The 19,740-nt window shown below is 35.7% G+C and overlaps 1 protein-coding gene across 7 annotated transcripts in view; it reads left to right on the top strand.

Annotated features, from left to right (window-relative positions):
* Chd1 (chromodomain-helicase-DNA-binding protein 1) overlaps window positions 1–19,740 on the top strand; it is a 48,863-nt gene that overhangs the window by 10,248 nt on the left and 18,875 nt on the right. For 3 of the 7 annotated variants that reach the window (XM_069339349.1, XM_069339351.1, XM_045746903.2), the window contains exons 3-14: window positions 599–836; window positions 1,546–1,676; window positions 1,959–2,135; window positions 2,766–2,941; window positions 5,539–5,583; window positions 9,904–10,073; window positions 13,683–13,825; window positions 15,959–16,088; window positions 16,861–16,983; window positions 17,762–17,861; window positions 18,709–18,887; window positions 19,144–19,286. In XM_069339349.1, coding sequence (XP_069195450.1) covers window positions 599–836; window positions 1,546–1,676; window positions 1,959–2,135; window positions 2,766–2,941; window positions 5,539–5,583; window positions 9,904–10,073; window positions 13,683–13,825; window positions 15,959–16,088; window positions 16,861–16,983; window positions 17,762–17,861; window positions 18,709–18,887; window positions 19,144–19,286 — 1,755 coding nt within the window. The remainder of the gene's footprint in view (window positions 1–598; window positions 837–1,545; window positions 1,677–1,958; window positions 2,136–2,765; window positions 2,942–5,538; window positions 5,584–9,903; window positions 10,074–13,682; window positions 13,826–15,958; window positions 16,089–16,860; window positions 16,984–17,761; window positions 17,862–18,708; window positions 18,888–19,143; window positions 19,287–19,740) is intronic. The other 4 variants (XM_069339352.1, XM_045746905.2, XM_069339348.1 and 1 more) reach the window with 3 other exon arrangements.

Here is a 19,740-nt window from a genome sequence, read left to right as displayed (position 1 = left end):
ACTATAGTACGTACACTCGTGTGTATCAACAAAGTCGCAAGATGAGGCAAAAGTCGTAACCCAGTTTGAAGTTTCCAAAGAAATTGAGGTAGTAAACTCGAAAGATTTGTAAAGAGGGACGGTCGTATCCCGAGGTTCCACTGTACTAGGCACTCGTGTTTCAAGGTAGCTTAGGTAGATACTGTATAGAGGGGATCTACCAGAACGAAGCATTGCATTACTATATATTCAGTACTGGATTTTTGCTATCTAAATAATGAAATATTTCTTATTGGTTTGATTAAAGAACGAAAATAAATACTTCACCAAATCTTTGTATTATTACTTGGTCTATGTGCTAGGTTTTAATTTTAATAATTATAAAATTAAAAAGATTGTGCTAGGTATGTGCATTCATTTGCATTGAATGAATTGTACATCTTTAGGCTTCAAATGCCCTCTAGGAGCGTGATATTTTTACAGGAATGTTTTCACTCACATCTTTGAATGCACAGTATACTGTATTGAATTTCACATTTATAGGTGTTCAATTAAAAATTTGTGGTAAATGATAATCAATTTAGAATGGGTCTAGGCTAACATAATTTACTGTTTCTAGTGGATCTGGTTCTGGAAGTTCATCAGACTCATCAGACAACAACAACAATTCTGATTCAGATTCTGACAATAAACAGTCTGGATCGGATGATGATGATGAGGAGGAGGAAGATAAAGATGACAATGATGATGAGGATAAGTCTGATGACCAAGATGAAGATGAGAATGATCGATCAGGAAGCTCGTCTAGCAGTGGACGAGGAAATTCTAGGAAGGGAAGCAAGGAGGAATTGAAGCCGGTTAGTTTCTAAGCTGCTTTTGATTTCTTATTACAGTACTTCCCTCTGGAAGCTTCCTGTACTTAAGGGGCTGCATTCACAAACTCTTTCTTATATTTCAAATATAGTTCAGTTGCTGGTGACTGGATGTGTAAGAAATCTGTTGGTATTCATAGTGGCCTAAAAATTAGTTATAGAGTATTTGATTTTTAGAAAACGTAGTATGAATTGAGAGGAAACATTGTTCTATAGAATGGAACTAAAATTAGCATTATTCATGTAATCCCTTAGGGAATGTAAACAGACTCATTGATGGCCAGAGTGGTATCCCAAGGGTGCTGAATATCTAATAGCATTGGTTGTGACCAAATCATGTATGATTTAGCTGAATCTGAGATAAGCTTTAGTGACATCTGAACTGGATGTCATGAGTTCTCTTTGGAAGTCACCAACATTAACAAGAAAACAAATTCATAATTTTCCCTGCCTTTTAGTCTGTGTCTATGGTGTTATGTTTCTGGCTAGAGTTAAGAGTACCTTGGTTTATTTATAGAAAGTATTATATTGATTTTATAAATTTGCAATTTAAGTGAGTTTTAACATAATGCCACATTTTAAAATTTGGAGCGTTTAAGCATGGTAGTTTTCCTTTGTCTTAATACTGTACAAGCAGAAGATATATTTTGAATAATTATTGCTAAATGAATTACCGAGATAACTTTGAGAAAAGAGTTCTTTGCAGTGTTGGGAGGAGAATCCTGACATCTATGGGATACGTCGCTCGGCGAGAGAACGTAAGGAGCCTGATCGTATGAAAGTGGAACACCAAGAAACGGCTAAAAAATATAGAAAAAGAAAGAGGTTAGTAATTGTTAATAGATAGCTTTTTAATATGTAGAAATAAATTGCTTTTTATATTCCACTTTTCATAACCGTCTACTGTAACCTAGTACAATATGTTGAATATCTTGTTATATTTTGTTTTATATAAATAATCCTCAGTGTCTCTCAGGAATAAGTGTCTATAATTTACTTGTATATTACTTCAGGTACAGATGTTGTTTTTGTAAATGTATTTTTCCAGTGTCTACCCTAAATATATGCTAATATGTTATCTACATATCAATATTTCTTTCCTTCCAGCTCCAGTCAGTGGAACAGTTCTGAGCAATCAGATAGTGATAATTCTGATTATGATTCGCCCAAACATAAAAGAAAGCCTCCGAGCAAAAAATCAAGTTCATCTTCCTCTAAGAAGAAATCGCATAAAAAGCATAAAAGTAGCAGTGAAGGTAGTGAGAGTGAAGGTGGGACCAAAAGGTGAGATGATGAGTGATTCAGGATTTTCTCTAGATTGACACTTACGACAACTGTATTTTTTTTTTTTTAAACTTCTCTTCTTTGATCACCCTTGCAAGTTATTTATTTGCTTACAGTAAAATTTATTTATTTGCACGGTTGAAATCAAAGCTATGATATTTTTTGCAATTGAGCCTGCCTTATGTCTGACTTTCATGGGGTGGGGAGGCACCCTCCCTGAAAAAAAACTGTAAATGGTATAGTAAAAGGTCATAAATATTATCAAATAGCACTCATTAATTTATTGTAATGTCCACTTATATTTTCCCAAGTACTATATGAGACATTTACAAAACACATGGTGGGTTTTGGACACACTGCATTTCATACAAAAAAAGCTTGGACTCTGAATCTGTTCTATATCCTGAAGTTGAGCTATCACTTTAAAATCATATATCGATATAATATGTTGCTCAGACAGGAGCTTGTTATCTTAACTCAAATCCTTAGTTATTTGTCGCATATCATTTAGCAGTACAATAATATTTGTGTTCAATACTTTTCTTTTCCAGCTTTATATTATATATGTATACCTATCTATCCATCTATGTTTCTATACTGTACTTATTTACTATTTATTTACTTGACCAGACGAGGGTCAAATCGTGCTGCCAAAGAAGTGAGTTATAAGGAAGCAGAAAGTGAAGATGAAGAGGAAGATGAAGAAGATTTGATAGAAGTAGACTGGTCGCAAACAATATCCAAGGAAGAAGAAAATGCACACACTATAGAGAAAGTGTTAGACCATAGGATTGGGAAAAAAGGAGGTGAGTTTATCCTCAAGTACATCTGTGCTATAGATTATGGACAACTATCTTTTAATTAAATTTCATGTACAGTATTAAATAGTATTTAAGTATTGAGAAGTATATATTCACCAGATAAAATAACTGTGAAGGGATGGTCTATAATCACATACCCTTAATTCCACCACCCCCACTCCCACCACCCACAGGCACAACTAGTTAAGCACAGTACAGATTATAAAAGAGGCAGGGACCTGAAATCTAGCTTCTTTCAGACTGTTTGACAATGGTTCTTTGCCGCATAAGAAAATAATATATAAGAAATATTGTGGTAGGCGAACTGGCAATTCACGGCTTTGGATTCTGGTGGTAGCTTTACATCAAGTTTCTCAGGTTGCTCGTTCTCCATGTGGCTCACATTCATGTCATGTCAAATGTTTCCGTGGTCGGTCTTCCAGTGCATCATTTTGCTTCCATGTAAAACTGCTGACTTCAGTATTCAGCACTATTTCTCAACAGAGACCAAGTTACTCAATTGGCTTCTGGCCCCTTTGTCACATTACCTACATCCAGTTTCCTTCCTGTGTCTTTCTGAAACTGTTGAAAGTGGAATATTCGATACAGGGACCGTGCCCCAGATCACTGGGCGAGTACCTTATGCCATTCTGAGAGTACCCCAGATTATCAGGAGAGTTGAGTACTCAGGAACACCTGGATAGGATCCCAGATTGCAGGGCTAGTACCTCAGATCATCAGGAGACTACTCTGCATTACTGGCAAAATACTCTGGATCACTGGGTGAATACCATGGATCATCAAGAGAGAATCTGTATTGTATTTGGGTCATTAGCGGAGCTACTTCACATTGCTGCACTAAACTTTATGTATAGAGATTTCCGTTCTCGTACTGCGCTCAATTTGTGAGGCAAATTGTGGTGATCTGTGTCTCTCACCTGTCCTGTCAAAAACCTTTTTGGAAATACATCCTTTGCCTGTTATGACTGCTTCTTTCTGTTCAGCATTCACTGAATCTTCCATGTATGTTTGTGTTTGTCCTCGTTCCTCCTTTAATTATTAAACTTGGAAGAGTTACTTTAAGCCAACCCACTTACTGCTAGAGCCAGCACAGTCACAGGGTATTTTTCTTGTTTTCTTGCCCTCATTTCTGTGTTTCAATTCTCGATGGATGTTACTTTTCAGGCACCATTCCACATGCTGTTAGCCAGAAACATGGTTGGGTTGCATTTTCTTCATCCCCAGTGTCTGGTGCAGTTTCTTTATTTTAATGTAAAGTGTTCTTCACTGTCCTGGGTTCTAAAACTGCCGAGAGCTGCTGCTTGCTTGCTTAAGTTTCTGATTATCTTTTCTTGTTGTTGTAGTTGAAAATAGTATATTATGGTAAGAATGCTAGGAAAGATGCCAAAGGAACTTAGCTCAGAAATGTAGCATTTAAATGAAAGGAAATGCCCCTTTCTGAGTGCTACTTTAGTAGCTACCTCTTTTCTACCTTTCATATTCCCCCTTGCCCAAGAGTGGGCTTGGCTAAGTTGGGAGCACAGTAATGAGGATTACTGACCACAAACTTGTTTGCATGTCTGCAATGCCTTCTGATGGTAATTTATATTGTTGGATTTGGGTCTTTTGAATTGTTTAGAACGATCCTTGTAAATGTTTTGAATGGTCGAGGTTCATTTGGAAAGAGATTTTGTTGGCTAGTGCTTTGCCTCAAAATTGGATTGAGGTTAGATTGGATTGGATTGTCCTTTCCCTCCACTGGAAAGGACAAGATTGCTTAAAAGGGTATTTTATCCCTGGAGGTCTTCCCTTGGGTGCTTGGGCACATGGCTTTTCATAGACACGGTACACCTCATCATTAGTTGTCTATTACGATTCCACTCTTTCAGTGTAATACTTCTAAGTTCCCTTAATTTTATTGTTCTACTCTGTTTATTTCCTTTGGAGTGTTGTCTTTTGTTGACTCTCCTACAACTTTATTTGAATTTATGTATGATATGGTAATTGTTTCTTCATCAGTAATTTGAGTGAGCTCTATTATTGAGTGTAATCTAACCTTGATTCATGGAAATCCATCTTTAAAAAATGCCATACATTTTGGAATTTCATGTTTAGCACATGACACAGTGCATCTTTATCTGTAATAAAGCAAGTTTGGCAAAATTGATTCATATACTTTATCTTAATTTGATTAGTAAGTTGGGTTCCAACTTGATCTTTTCTATTATTCTTTTTAAGAGAATTATCCTTTTTACTTTCTTCTCTTAGTGTTTGCTTACATACTCTGGGTAATGAATACTAATGTTTGAGCCCCTGCCTCTTAGTTATTATTAATGTAGCTCCTCATATCTTTCAGTGTCTTGTCATATCTGCTGGTAACTGTGTGGAACTGACCTCTACTATCTCCTCCTTCCCAGAGTTCTTTGCATATACTTATGAAAGCGTACCATATTTCTTCATTTCCCGTTGGCTTATCTGTGTACTCAATTTCTTCCTGTTTTCCCCCTTATTAAGCAGGCTATTGTCCATTTTGTTAATGTCTCAATATCTTTATATGTTATAATTTTTTTATTTTTATTTTTATTTTTTTTTTATTTTACAAGGAATGGGTTCCATGCTGGTACCACACACTCCAGCACTGGCCTCACGTAGGTGGTGTAAAATGTTCTGAATGCCTCCTTATTCAGGTTTTAAAAGGCTATTCTTATATTTGCCAGCTTTGCATATGCTACTGATGTAATCCTGTTTATGTGCGCTTCTGGGTCGGGACTTGTCAAGCATTTGTGTAACCACTTATGACACTTGTATAGTTTCCTCAATCATGGTGGCTTTGTTTACATTTATTGAGCAGTTTATGAGCTTCGAAACTTCACAACCCAAGGTTATTATTGTTAAAACAACTTAATAGCTTTGGAGCTTGTAAATGTTTCATAAATGTAAAGAAAGCTGCCATGATTGAGGATAAATATAGAAGTGTTGTAAGTGGTTGTATAAATGCTTGATGAGTCCTGCTCTTGGTGTTAGCCTTCATGAAATGTCCACTCATAGGTTCTTCTATTTTTGTTAAACTAAGATTTGCCACCTCCCATCAAATTGTACTGTTTTGGTCTCCTATCCAATTTTCTAATCTTCATTATGTTACATTGGTTCAGACATATCCAGTAGCCAATTATTTTATTAATCCTACAGCTTTTTCAAGTATTTTAGTCATCCACTGTCCTTGTTTTTATCATCAGCTTAACATCATTGATAAATGTTGACATGTGAATTTGCTTTCATTCATCATAGGTTGACCAGACCCCACACTAGAAGGTGAAGGGACGACGACGTTTCGGTCCGTCCTGGACCATTCTCAAGTCGATTGCCGACTTGAGAATGGTCCAAGACGGACCAAAACGTCGTCGTCCCTTTACCTTCTAGTTTGTGGTCTGGTCAACATACTTTAGCAGCATTATTGTGACTCATCGCCTTTATCATAGATCATTTTCGAAAATCAGAAACAATATTAGTCCTCGGACAGAACCTTGTAAAATCATGCGTGTTAACTTTCCATTCCAATTCCAACTCACATTGATCAAATGCTCCCAATAGTCGAATAGATTTTTTGCAACACCAGCCTTTTATTTTTTTATTTTTTGTAAGTTACCTATGAGGAATAGTGTCAGGTCTATTGGCAGTTCAGAATTGTGCAGTGGACCCATCCTTACCCATGGTGCCTGATAATGGCAACTTAATATTATTCTAGTAAGTTGGCTAAGCATGAGTTTTCTTCTGAATTCACATTATTTACAAAGTTTGATCTCTATGGGTGTTAATATTGAAGTCTGTTTTATTATTTTATCCAGCCTCTTAGAGATACTTATTTCCGAGATACAGTGGTGGTCTGTAGAGGAATAGCTTCTTTCCTGTTGGATCCTCATTTATCACTTGCTAGGTTTCCATTGCTGATGTATTTGCAGTATTCTGCATTGCAGTATGTCCCACCTACCTTGAGGTGCTTCCGGGGCTTAGTGTCCCCGCGGCCCGGTCGTCGACCAGGCCTCCCAAGTTGATTTACATTTGGGTTAAGCCTCCTTCAGGAAGCTTCTCATTCAAATGCACAGTATTTGTTTCTCTGGTATTTTATTTATTTACGTGATTATTCTGTATCTCTGTATCTCAACCTCATCTTTGACTTTCTTCTGTGAGGATATTAGTTATAATGCAGATTCCTTGCTGGTAATGTGTATTCTACTAATTTTGCTACTTTAAAGGCTGTGTATAATGTCTTGAAGGAATACTTATTTGTTTTTTTTATATCTTATGTTTACCAACTTTTCATATACTGCTGATGCTTTCCTCTTTATGTGTGCTGCTAGTGTAAGGGCAGGAATTATATCCAATCACATTACTTAAATTGTATTTTTCTGATAACTGTTGTTGCCTTTCCCTATGGTGTAGATTTTCTTCTGGTCTCCTATCTCCCTTTCCCATCTTTATTACCTTACCTTCCTTGGGATTGAGCTCAAACGGGTATTGGTCTGTGCACTTCTGAAGAGTGTTTAAGGATCCTTAACTTCTGAAGATTGTTAAGCAAGAACATCATCAAATACAGTTCTTGATAGTTTTTACAATCCTCATTTGTTTTTTTTTGTATTTTTCTGCAAACATAGACATGTATTCATTCACTCCTTCTGGTAGGTCATTCACATAAACTGAGAAAAGTAACAGCCCTTGAATTGGTTCTTTGGGGACCCTGTTTATCAAATCTGCCCCGCTCACTACCTTCCCAGTTAGCCCAGATTATTCCATCTTATACTTCAGTTTTTTTTAAAGGAACAGTATTGGTTTCTAAGAGAAGGTCCCGGTAGATTGCTGAACTAAGTGCTGGGCCAGCCAAGCCTTTCGGAAATGCACCAGGCTTTTGAGACCCACCCTTGTGTGCCATAAACCAAGATCAGAATCTGGCTTACTCTATGAGGCTATGAGGGGAGGAAAGATTGGAGATCAACCCATCCAGGCTCTGGCCGTTTTGTATGATTTCTTTGTGGTAACTGGCTGTTGAGACCCCTGTCTGCATTGGATTTCAAGTGTCTTACTGTATCTTGGACACTTGTGCCAAGATTCCCTCGGCATTATTTGCTTTGGCTTTGGTTTCTCTCAGCTTGAGTCATTTAGTGTCTGGTCTGTCCAATTTCTGTTTGGTCAGCTTCTTAACTTTGATTAACTTTGGTTTAATGGACAAAACTCAAATTTGTGGTGTTGCGGCATCCTTTGATCACTTATTGTATTTGCTTTTTTGAAGTTTTGTATTTTTGTTTAAATAGTGCCATTTTTTTTGCTGAAGGGCATTCTGCCTGTCCTCAACTGAGCTATATAGAAATAACTTTTCATATCTGTCCTGTAGTTCTTTTTTTCTAGCTTTCTGGGTTTCCCTAAGTCCTTCGTCTAGCTATATAATGAAAACTTCAGTATTCACTATATCATAACTCCTTGATGAACTTGCATGAGTGTATGTATCCACCCTTGCATGAGCATGCCATTCACAAACATTATTAACTCATTGGCTGTGACACTATTTTTCAGCCTTGTCTCTTCCAAGGGTCGTAGTGCAGACCAATTATTTTGTTCATTTAAATTTTTTCAAGGGACTTGAATGTACGTCCCTTAACTCAATTTTTCTATTGATTATTATTGCATACTGCAGCCAAGAGGTAATCCGGTCTAAAATACTTCAAATGGATACAAATTCCTGTTCCCCGGTATTTGTCCCGATTCACCCTGAACACGAGTTTTAAGAACAAATCTTAGAGGGCTCCTGAGATACACTTTTCTTCTTTCCTAGACATACCGATTAGCTGATCTGTTTCTTTCAGTCAATTTTTTCCTATTTAATTTCAATATCTAGCTGTGTAGTTTTGGGTTTATGATACAGCATGTTGCCCCAAGATGAGAGTAGAAGTGTAAAACATGTCTTATTTTAACCACATTTTAAGACCATCTGAAATATAATCTTTAAATACATGTATAATGTAGAATACTGCAAACAAAAGAATAGTATTTTTGATGAAAGAATAGTATAACATATCCTGCTCTTAGTCTAATGGTTTTAAGTTTGTGTCCATGCAAAAGGCACTGTCTATTTCTAGTTTGTTTCACTTTGAAATTGAGAGTAAATTCATATTTACACAAGTTTGTAAATACATAATGGGTACACATGTCTAGTGATTAGATTCTTTGGCTGGATTAACTCATAAACTAATTCTGGTACTTGTTTACAAAATAGCTTTTCTGTGCTGACCCCCTCAGTAGCTCCCTAGAGCTACTGAGGCTTCTGGTGACACTTACACCAGAGAGAACCCCAAAACATCAGGCTACTATGATTTTCCTCAGCTTTCTGGATGCTAGGATCAATATTTGAACCTCAAAGAGGAGAAAGAAGCACATGGTGATGAAAAACCAACTCAAGATGCTGATGTGAACCACTCAGGAATTTCAATGAAAGGGCCTGATATTTTGATATTTAACCTTACACTGCTCCCATTACTCAAGTGATTGGCTCATGTACTCCAATCATCTGGAGATGATTTAAGGTGCTTCATTTTATTCAAAAAGTCTCATTGATTCTAGGGGAGACGTCATTCGACTCGAGACCTCTGTCGATCGTTTACTATACTGTATTTGAAAAAATCACAAGTTCTTCAATTTCATTCCTAAACCTTATAAAAATAGGCGGACCATATCTGAGCCATCACCATAAAGTGACTGAACATGTAGGGTGACCATGTTAGGAACCATTAATGCTATTTAAAATTGCAAGGATTTTGATGGACCTGGAAGATCTTAGTGATAAAAAGGAATGTATAATAAGTAGTTGGGTTGGATATCAACATCATCATTTAATTTATGAGAAGTAACATTAATTTTGTTACAGTATTTTATGACTACTATATTCCTTTGGAAATAATGGTCAAGTTTATTGTTTTTAGCTGTGGGGATGCCGACCTACATCTATGAAGTTGAGAAAAATGGTGATCCCAATTCAGATTTTAACCCCAATAATCCTGAAGAAGTTGAAAATCAGTATTTAGTGAAATGGAAAGGGTGGGCTCATCTTCACAACACCTGGGAATCAGAAGAGTCGCTGAAGACCCAGAAGGTAAGAGAGAACTGTCTGTGATGAGCTCCTACTTTAGTATTATTGGGCATATATTATATATATGTTGTACACATTCACATGCATACGTATGTATGTACGTACGTACATACATTCATACATATATACATACATACAGTACATACATACAGTACATACATACAGTACATATACACAGTACACATACACAGTACACACACACAGTACACACACACAGTACACACACACACGCACACTCACTCACACTAATGATATAATTGTTAAATATTTGTCTGTAAGATAAAATTAATAGAGAATTATTCCATGCAGGATATTTTTATTATATTTTAAATATTTATGGTATTTGCTCATTGATTTGCTGTAATATTGATGTTTTTTGATCAAACTGGTAACTTTTAACTCCAAAACTGATTATTTTCAGTTTATTGAAAGCCATTGTGGTAAATAGTTTGCTATAATCTTAAAGTTTAAGTTTAGACCTAATGTTAAATTGTTTTCTTTTCTAATTTAGTCAATTTTTAAGTAGATGACAACTCACTGTCTTTGGTAATCAGTAGAGGCATGTCTCAGCTGCATTTATTCCATTTCTTTCTATTATTTTCCCTGACCATGTTTGTTTCTCTTGAGTGCTAAGCCAGGGACCCCCAGTCCTCTCCATCTGCACCAAAGCATCCTCTACCATTCATCTGGAAGGCTGAGACAGAAGGTGATACCTCTTCTGATTCCCAGTACCTGTTGTTGTGGTAAAAACACACACTTGATCATCACAAGGGCGATATATGTTTATATATATTTTGACAAAAAATAAAAAAAAAGATAATTTTGTCTTTGCTCATTTAAAGAAAACTGTCTGCTGGTAACAACTACTCTTTGAGAGGCAATAGCCTGTTTTTTTTTTCCCTTATCAGTTGTTGTGCAACAGGCAACATAGTGCTCTAGTCAATTTTACATCAGTGTTATTAGTGTCAGTGGTTCTTTTGCAAAGTTTGTCAGAGGACTTGCATTACACCTCAAGCTTTTTCCCTTTTGCTTCAGTGGCATGTTATATTTATATATTGCTACTCTTTTATCTTAAACTAGAGATGTGGTATCATGCATTCCATGAATGCTCATTTTAATTTCGGTTTCTAAGTAAATTAGTTTTTATAATACCATGGGAGGGTCCACATGATTTTTATCATTTCTAGCACTTCTAATGACCAACTTTTAAGACATTCAGACAGTTCAGAGTAACATTACAAGGAATATGAAAATGATTGCAGTATATTAGTACTGTACTGTACATTGAAAAGTCAAAATTAACAACCATCATTTTTTATGCATGCAATTAAATATTTACCAGTAGTGCAAAGTACTGACAGTTCTCATCTTTCCTACTGAATCCAACAATGAAACAATGTTTATCAACTGTTGCCTTCATTGTTTTTCATAAGCTTGGAAATGTCAAAAAGGTTTTATTGGGCAGCTCATTTTCCTCATCCTTAGCATCATTCCCTTGTTTCTGAAATATGTCGGTCTTTATTAGACTGACATATTGAAATGAGAAATACTTGGATATTATTGACAAATGAATAAGTTCATCCTCTCCAAGTGTTTCTTTCAATACTTGTGATATATATTGTATAGTTTTGCTCAGAGATGAATTTCAGAGACCTCCCAAGGTTAAAATTTGTCCATTCATTTAAACAACAACAACATGAATATTATTACTGAATACTTCAACCCATTTCTGCCCATAATTACAGTACAGTATATTGAGAAATGTAGAATGCTTAAAGAGCCGCCGTGATGTGAGAATGTATTCCAAAAATGCATAAAATTGTTTACGGGGGGACATGTCATATCACAGTATCTGGGCATCATGCACCAAAACAGGAATTCAATTCAGATCTAATTTGCAGATTTGTATGTGGGAAAATGCATTTTTCATATTGATTTTTTTTGTGTGTGTGTGTTAAAACAAAATGCACATACAGAAATGTACATTCTCTATTTAGATAAATGACCACATACATCTTTTAAGTGCTATTGTGGAACTTATGATATGGACCTCCATGAAACACATGCAACAGGCCTCAAGACTTTAGCTACTATTGTTTACAGATGCCAAAGATACAGTGCCTGATATTTTATAAGCCCTGAAAGGCTAATTTGCAAGTCTGAGCTTCTTATACTGTAATTCTATAGGTTATATAGCAAAATACTGACATAACTAGATAAAATAGGATTTTGCATTGTTATTTTTCCCTTTTCAATAGCGCTGCTTTTGTTTGGGATGCTGTTCTCATAATTTCCCTAATCAGTCGCACATTTCATTTTATGTTTGTCCCTGGCTCTCATACCTAGCTTTTCTGGAATGCTTAAGGCTTTTAGGGTTCCTCTTAAGTTGCTAAATACTGCATGAATCAAGGTGACAGCTTTATTCCTTATTTAGCTTTGCATTCAGTAATTAGTATTATGCCTTATTTCTTTTATCTTCAGATTTATTGCAATTCAGAGTTGTCCTATTTCTTTTGTTAACTACATTGCAACCACTTTTGCTTACCAAATAATGGCATCTGATTATTGACTTCCAAGTAAGTACGATAGAATCAGATAACCATTATCTCTGAATGCACCATAAAGTCAAGTATCTCGGTGAAAGATATAGTTCTGTTCTGGGTTTGTATCCTGGCTGAGGAGGAATTTACTGGGTGCCAGTCCATAACTGAAGCCACTGTTTACCCAGCAGTAAAATGGGTACTTGGTTGTTAAACGATTTGGGGGGTCATATTCTAGGAAAACATATTTTGGGCAAGTCCTTGCCCGAAATGCTACGCATGCTAGTGGCTGTACATGAATGTAAGAACTCTTATTTGTGTGTGTGTGTCTATATATATATCCCAAATAATATATATAAAATAGAGTTGTGAAACCCATACGAACATAATCAGTTTACATATGATGTAATTATAAAAACGATTATTGCATTGGGATAATAACATTTGCAGCGGTAACTGCATTTGCTTAGTAAACAATAATGAAATGAGAGCAAGATTTTCTAATGTGTCAAGGTAAACTCAATTACATTGATATAGACATCCATATTAGCATCATTCATGTAAAACCAAACAAATAATAGTTTGAATCAGGGTTTGATAACAGTATTACCCCGTGTATCAATGTATGGCGATACTGTAACCGCACTTTAAGTGATAATGATAATACACAGGCTAAAATCATTGGACATGCAGTGTAAAAGCTCTTAATGCTAGGGGGATATTTGACTTTGTGGTGTACATAAAAAATTGGACAAATATAGTTAATCCAGTGCTAGTGAGAATTACAGTATAGTGCAACGTTTGTAATTTGGGACAACTTTGTATCTTGCACCATTTATATTCTGCATTATGTTGCTATAGACGTTACGTCTGCAGTATTTGTTGCACACAATATTACTGCATAACTTCTGATAAGTGAATTTTTGGCTAATTATCCCATCAGTAGATGTTATTGAGCTTGCAGTTTTGCTGAAATTTTCACAGTTGAAAATCACCCACCATTGTGCTCTGATCAAGTGTGTGATATTCATTAATGAAGCTTTCCTTTCTGGACCAGTACAATGCATTTCAGATCAAAGGTATGAAAAAGTTGGAGAACTATCTGCGGAAAGAGGAGGAGATGGATTTGTGGCGAAAACAAGCATCACCAGAAGAAGTAGAATATATGGAGATCCAGTCTGAATTAGAGAAGGAATTATATCAGTCACATATCAGGTTGGTCATCTTACATTTGCTAAATGGGTAAATCAAGTAGTGAAAACGTTTTATGAATTAAGTACCAAGTTTCGGGCAATTATACAATTTTAATTATGGTATGGTTAGTAAATTTGAAATTCATATAATGGTGTTATTTTATGAAAATTGAGAATTGTAAAATGAAATGCAGTATCTGAATGCATGCATGCATGTTGTATTATGATATGGCCCTTCACGGGTGCAGGATAATTTATTTCTATTACTGTGTAATAGGTGGGAAAGCCTTGCCATGTTAGTATTGTATTTTATAATGAGTGATGCATCAGGAACGTAATCATCAAAATCAAATGTTCAACATGATTTGTACGAAATAGTTTGTAATATTTCAGAAAGACAATGTTAAATCAATTGTGATTGGCTGTTGGATCATTTGGAACAAATTTCTGGTGCATGAGGCCATTATCATGAAATGTACCTCAAGGATAGGTGCACTTGACTGCCAACTATGGAATACAAAAGAAAATGTGATATCAAGTGATCAGGGTAGCAGTACCATTATTTTAGTGCTTGTCAAAAACCACATCAGAGTGAGATTATAAAGTTCTTTCTTGAATTTGTGGATGGAAATGGCTTCAACATCTTTCAATGCACTCCACTTGCTGACTGGGAACAAGAACTTCTTTACATCTCTACGAATCAGTTGCATATCCAGCTTAACCAATATCCCTTCCTTTCAATTGAAATTGGCTGACCTTGTCTACTTCCCATCAGTATGTTGTATGTATTTATCACATATCCTCTATTTCCTCTCTATGTAAAATTGTGAGATTGAGATCTCTTAGCCTGGCCATATTCTAATTGAGTCATCTAAATTATCATTCTTGTTTAATTGCAAATCCCTGTATGTTTTCCAAGTTTCCTTTTGTGCTTCATGAGGTGTGGATTCTATGTTGGTGCTGCATACTCCAGTAATGGTGTCACATAGGCAGTGTATTTGGATTTTAAAGCTACCCTGTTTCAATTTGTGGATGTTGTTCTCATGTTGCCATAAGCCGCTGATATCCTGTTTACATGAATCTCTGGTGTTATTGTTTGGATTATATCCACTCCAAGGTCTTTTTCTCTTATTGTTTCTTACACATAATTACCCTATCTTGAGAGGATTTCGGGATTTAGCGTCCCCGCGGCCCGGTCCTCGACCAGGCCTCGTTTTTTGTCACACACACCCAGTAAGTCGCCTGTACCAGCTGTCTAACTCCCAGGTACCTATTTACTGCTAGGTGAACAGGAGCATCGGGATGAAAGAAACTCTGTCCAATTGTTTCCACTTCCACTGAGGATCGAACCCGGAACCTCAGGACTACAAATTCTGAGCACTGTCCACTTAACTGTCAGGCCTCCTATATAGAATAAATTTCTAGCAAATCTCATCATTCTTTCTCATCTTCATTACTTTACATTTGTTCAGATTAAATTCTAGCTGCCATTTAGATATAAGCTGACTGATGCCTGGGTACCTATTTACTGCTAGGTGAACAGAGGCATTAGGTGATAAGAAATGTGCCCAACCATTTCTGTCCCACCTGGGGTTCTCGGTTGTGAGTATGCAAAGGTTGAGAGGCAATTCATTCTAACAGGTTCAGTTTGAGTGGATATATATACAGTAAATAAGAGCTGCCTTGTATGGGGCAATTTACAATTTCAAGAGCAATTAGAACTTAGCATTGGAGTGTTGGAATGTCTATAAGCATCAGGTACAATACTGAGAGGTGATTCTTTAGAGCAGTATCTTGCTCCTGGTACATATAGTTAGGTGAGCACCTTTAAAAGGCTGCGTCTAGAAACTTTGGGCATATGCTAAAATATCATAATGCTTTTAATTTTTATAATCTGGAATCCTTATACTTGACTCACTGATATATGTATATGTGTGTGGGTATGTGTATAATATGTTTACATTCAATTTACATGAAAATAATTAGATATTATATGACAGCATGAGATGTCATGGAAATGTTTTAAGTATTTCATGCTAGAATATGTATCAGCATATAGATGTAAATTATCTTTGTTAAGTAAAAGAAAAGGCTAAATACATATTATTTTAGCAATGGGATTTTTTTCTTCTCATCCTTTACATGATGTCCACAGAGCAGAAAGAATATTTGCCGAGGCTCAGGAGAATGGCAACACCTACTACTATGTGAAGTGGGAGAATCTTCCATATGCTGAAGCTACGTGGGAATTGGAAGATCTTTGTAATACAAGATTTAGTGAACAAGTAAGTATAATTCCTAATTTTACTAATTTTTAATGTTATTTTCTACATGTATATCTTCATTGAAGTAAGTTCTGTGATCTATCTTCAGTTTTGGAAGGTAAAACCACTGAATCGCATTGGCTTGTCTCATTATATTTTAGCAATTTCAGATCTATAGTTATCCTATAGTTATCCTAAAGGGAGCCGGTCGACCGAGCGGACAGCACGCTGGACTTGTGATCCTGTGGTCCTGGGTTCGATCCCAGGTGCCGGCGAGAAACAATGGGCAGAGTTTCTTTCACCCTATGCCCCTGTTACCTAGCAGTACAATAGGTACCTGGGTGATAGTCAGCTGTCACGGGCTGCTTCCTGGGGGGTGGAGGCCTGGTCGAGGACCAGGCCGCGGGGACACTAAAGCCCCGAAATCATCTCAAGATAACCTCAAGATAGATCCTGTTGAGGGTTATCCTGCCACTCTAGTCATAGTACCTTAAGCTCTAGGGAGTTACTGGGGGACAGCACAAAAAGGGTTATTTCATTAAATATTTTTCACACAATTCTTTTAGTTATTTTCTCTTCCAGTTTGATTATATTAATCTATATGTTTTGTTGTATTTTCTTATTTCTTATTTTGTGTAGAGGGTAAGTACTGTCTGATTTGAAATATTTTTTAATTTGCCTTTGTATTATTTTTACTATAATAGAAACTAGTAGTTAGATGTTAATTGTGTATGTATTAGTAGATGCTTAAACTCTTTGATATATATATTACATCAAATATAACTATTTTCAGTTAAAACAATTTAAAGAACGGGAAAAATCCACTTGCACTCCGAAGCAGTGTTCAGCATTGAAACATAGACCAAAGTTTGCTCCAATGAAGGTGCAGCCAGACTACTTAGGTGGTGAAAATGAGGTTTGTAAAAATGTTACTCTTATGTACTCTTTTTTTTTTTTTTCTTTGCACTTTGCACTCTTTTGCACTCTCCAGAATCCAAGTCATATGGTCACAGGCTCACTCTGGATTTATAAATACTTCAAGTTTCAGAATAATTACCCTTTTTCGGAACTATCACCAAAATTTTTGAAATTCTTGGATTGCTAATGCAATCATATATGTTTCTGCATATTTAGACAAATATATAAATAATGATTTTGACAGTATATAAATATTAATATAAATGTTAAAAAATCCTGCTTTATAGTAGTGTAGGCTGTCCTTGGTAACCCATAGATGAAAAATAAGTAGTACATTAGAACATAAGATTAAAGTCATGGTGTGTGAGCTGATTGACCACCACTGAGCACTAAGAAAGGAAGATCCCGTCATCTTAGCTCCCATCAATAAGGACCATAGGCCAACTCACACTTTTAACACACTTAACACACTAAATTAGTTATTGGGGCGAGGCCAAAATTCCCCATTTATGTTTTTGTAAATTATATATTATATTTCATTAATCCTTCCAGAAAAAATTGTATTTTCATAGTGAATTTTCAAAATTCAGTCATGTGTGGGTAGCCGGAATTTAGGAATACTGTTAGTCTTGAGTTTAACAAGGATTGTCTGGACAAATAAATTAAAAATTTAGGTTATGATTATATTAATAATTGAAGTTCAAGTAAGGAATATCTGATTAATTTTTTTTTCTAATTCATGTAACTTATGCTTTTCATATTTGTTTCATTTAAAGGACCTAGAGTTGAGAGACTACCAGATGGAAGGTGTTAATTGGCTGATTCATGCATGGTGTAAACATAATTCTGCTATTCTGGCAGACGAAATGGGTCTTGGTAAGATTTTGTCATTTCCGTTTTGATAACAGTAAACTCGTGATTATCTTGCATGCCTGGAACTAAACCCACACACCCCTACTATTGTACAAGCATAGTACACACAATATAAAACTTATTTTACAAACTGTAAAGCATTATATATTTACTATTAAATCTTGTATACATGCATAAGACTATCATATTCACTCAAAAGCCTAATATGCACACCAAAAAGCATAATATTCATATTGTGAAATACAGTTCCCAAATAATTAACTGAAATGAGAATACAGATACAGTACTGTAATTGAGTTTGCTGTATTTTATTCATAAAATATTATTTCCTGAGCACTTCCCAAGGTTGGTACCCCTTATCAGATTCTGAGCACACTCAGGATGCTGCTCACACACGAGGTCATCAGTAATTTTGTGTCCCACTGAAACAGGAAACTTTTTAAATGAATGCTCTTGTATACCTCGATTGAGAGGTTGATCTCTGCTCTCCAGAGCTCCCTGTCCCTGGACCATGTAAGAAATTCATAAAAAAATTACCATTGGAGCTCAAAGACACTTGAGGGGCTGGCATGTGAGCAGTGTCCTGGGCAAACCCAAGTTGCTGTCTAGTGGATACAATCAAGGACCCACTCAGAAAGGGTCATTTTAATACTCTCAAAACTTATACTTGTTAGTTGCTGATGAATCAGTATGCTAAAATTAAAATTTTATAGGAGTAAACTTTTTCCTTTTGATATATTGGTTAAATTCTCTAGGTATTTAAAAAAAGCTAACATAAGAAATTAATTTAATGAATGTTTGATGCAGCATATATCTAGCTTCTATAACTTTTAATGCAATTTATTTTCAGGGAAGACAATCCAGACAATTGCATTTTTAAGTTACCTGTTCCATACACACCACATGTATGGTCCTTTCATCCTTATCCTGCCATTGTCTACGCTGAATGCTTGGCAAAAAGAATTTGCAACATGGGCACCAGACATGAATGTCATTGTTTATATTGGTGACAGAGATTCTAGAAGAATTGTAAGTATGGGATGCCAGGATGTTTGCAAACTTGAAACAATATATTATTTTAATTCTTATATGTTTTTGGTATAATGTCATATGTACATAAAGCAGATAGGAACACATTGAATTTAGATTAAACATTTAGATTAAATATATATATAGCTATGAGTTATAAAAAATTATAAAGTCTGCAGTACATTTCTGAAGTTATTTTCAATTAACCAGGAAATTGGTGATATGTTCAATAACTTTATTACTATATATTTTGTAGGTTACAGAATTTGAATGGACTCATTCAAGTAAACGAATCAAGTTTAATGCCGTCCTTACAACTTACGAGATTCTTTTACGTGACAAAGAATACCTGCGAGACTCGTGCCATTGGGCATGTCTAGTAGTAGATGAAGCGCATAGGTAAGTGTAGCTTAATTATTTGCAATTTAAATGTTATTCTTTTCTTACTTTCGGTCAGTAATATAGATCGCATTAGCATTGTCCTCATAAAGTAATGCTTGTGGGAAAATAGTTTTTCTGTCTGTATGTTAGTCAATATCTTAACACATTGTTTCCTCAGAGAACACCTTAGTTTGTAAGGGACAACCACCTGCTGAATTTTCTCCTAAGCATTTAATTATCCTCAAGTATTCCAAACATTTTTTAAATGATCTTTGAAACAATTATGAAAGGTCCGTGAGATGAGTCTCCTGGGGCCCAATTGAAAGAAATGAAACTGATGGTTTTATCAGGTCTGTGTGTTTAAGCACGCTGTTATGGTGTCCTTACTCATATCTGTGTCTGGCAATTCTCTGCAGTTTTTGGATAGCAAGGGGTTACTTTTTACTACCTCTGTCGTTGCCTGTTGGTTTTA

This window comes from Procambarus clarkii, chromosome 41, assembly GCF_040958095.1.
Source record: "Procambarus clarkii isolate CNS0578487 chromosome 41, FALCON_Pclarkii_2.0, whole genome shotgun sequence".
Classification (NCBI taxonomy): domain Eukaryota; kingdom Metazoa; phylum Arthropoda; class Malacostraca; order Decapoda; family Cambaridae; genus Procambarus; species Procambarus clarkii.
Note: the sequence above shows the minus strand (reverse complement) of the source record. Positions and strands in the feature narration are given on the sequence as shown.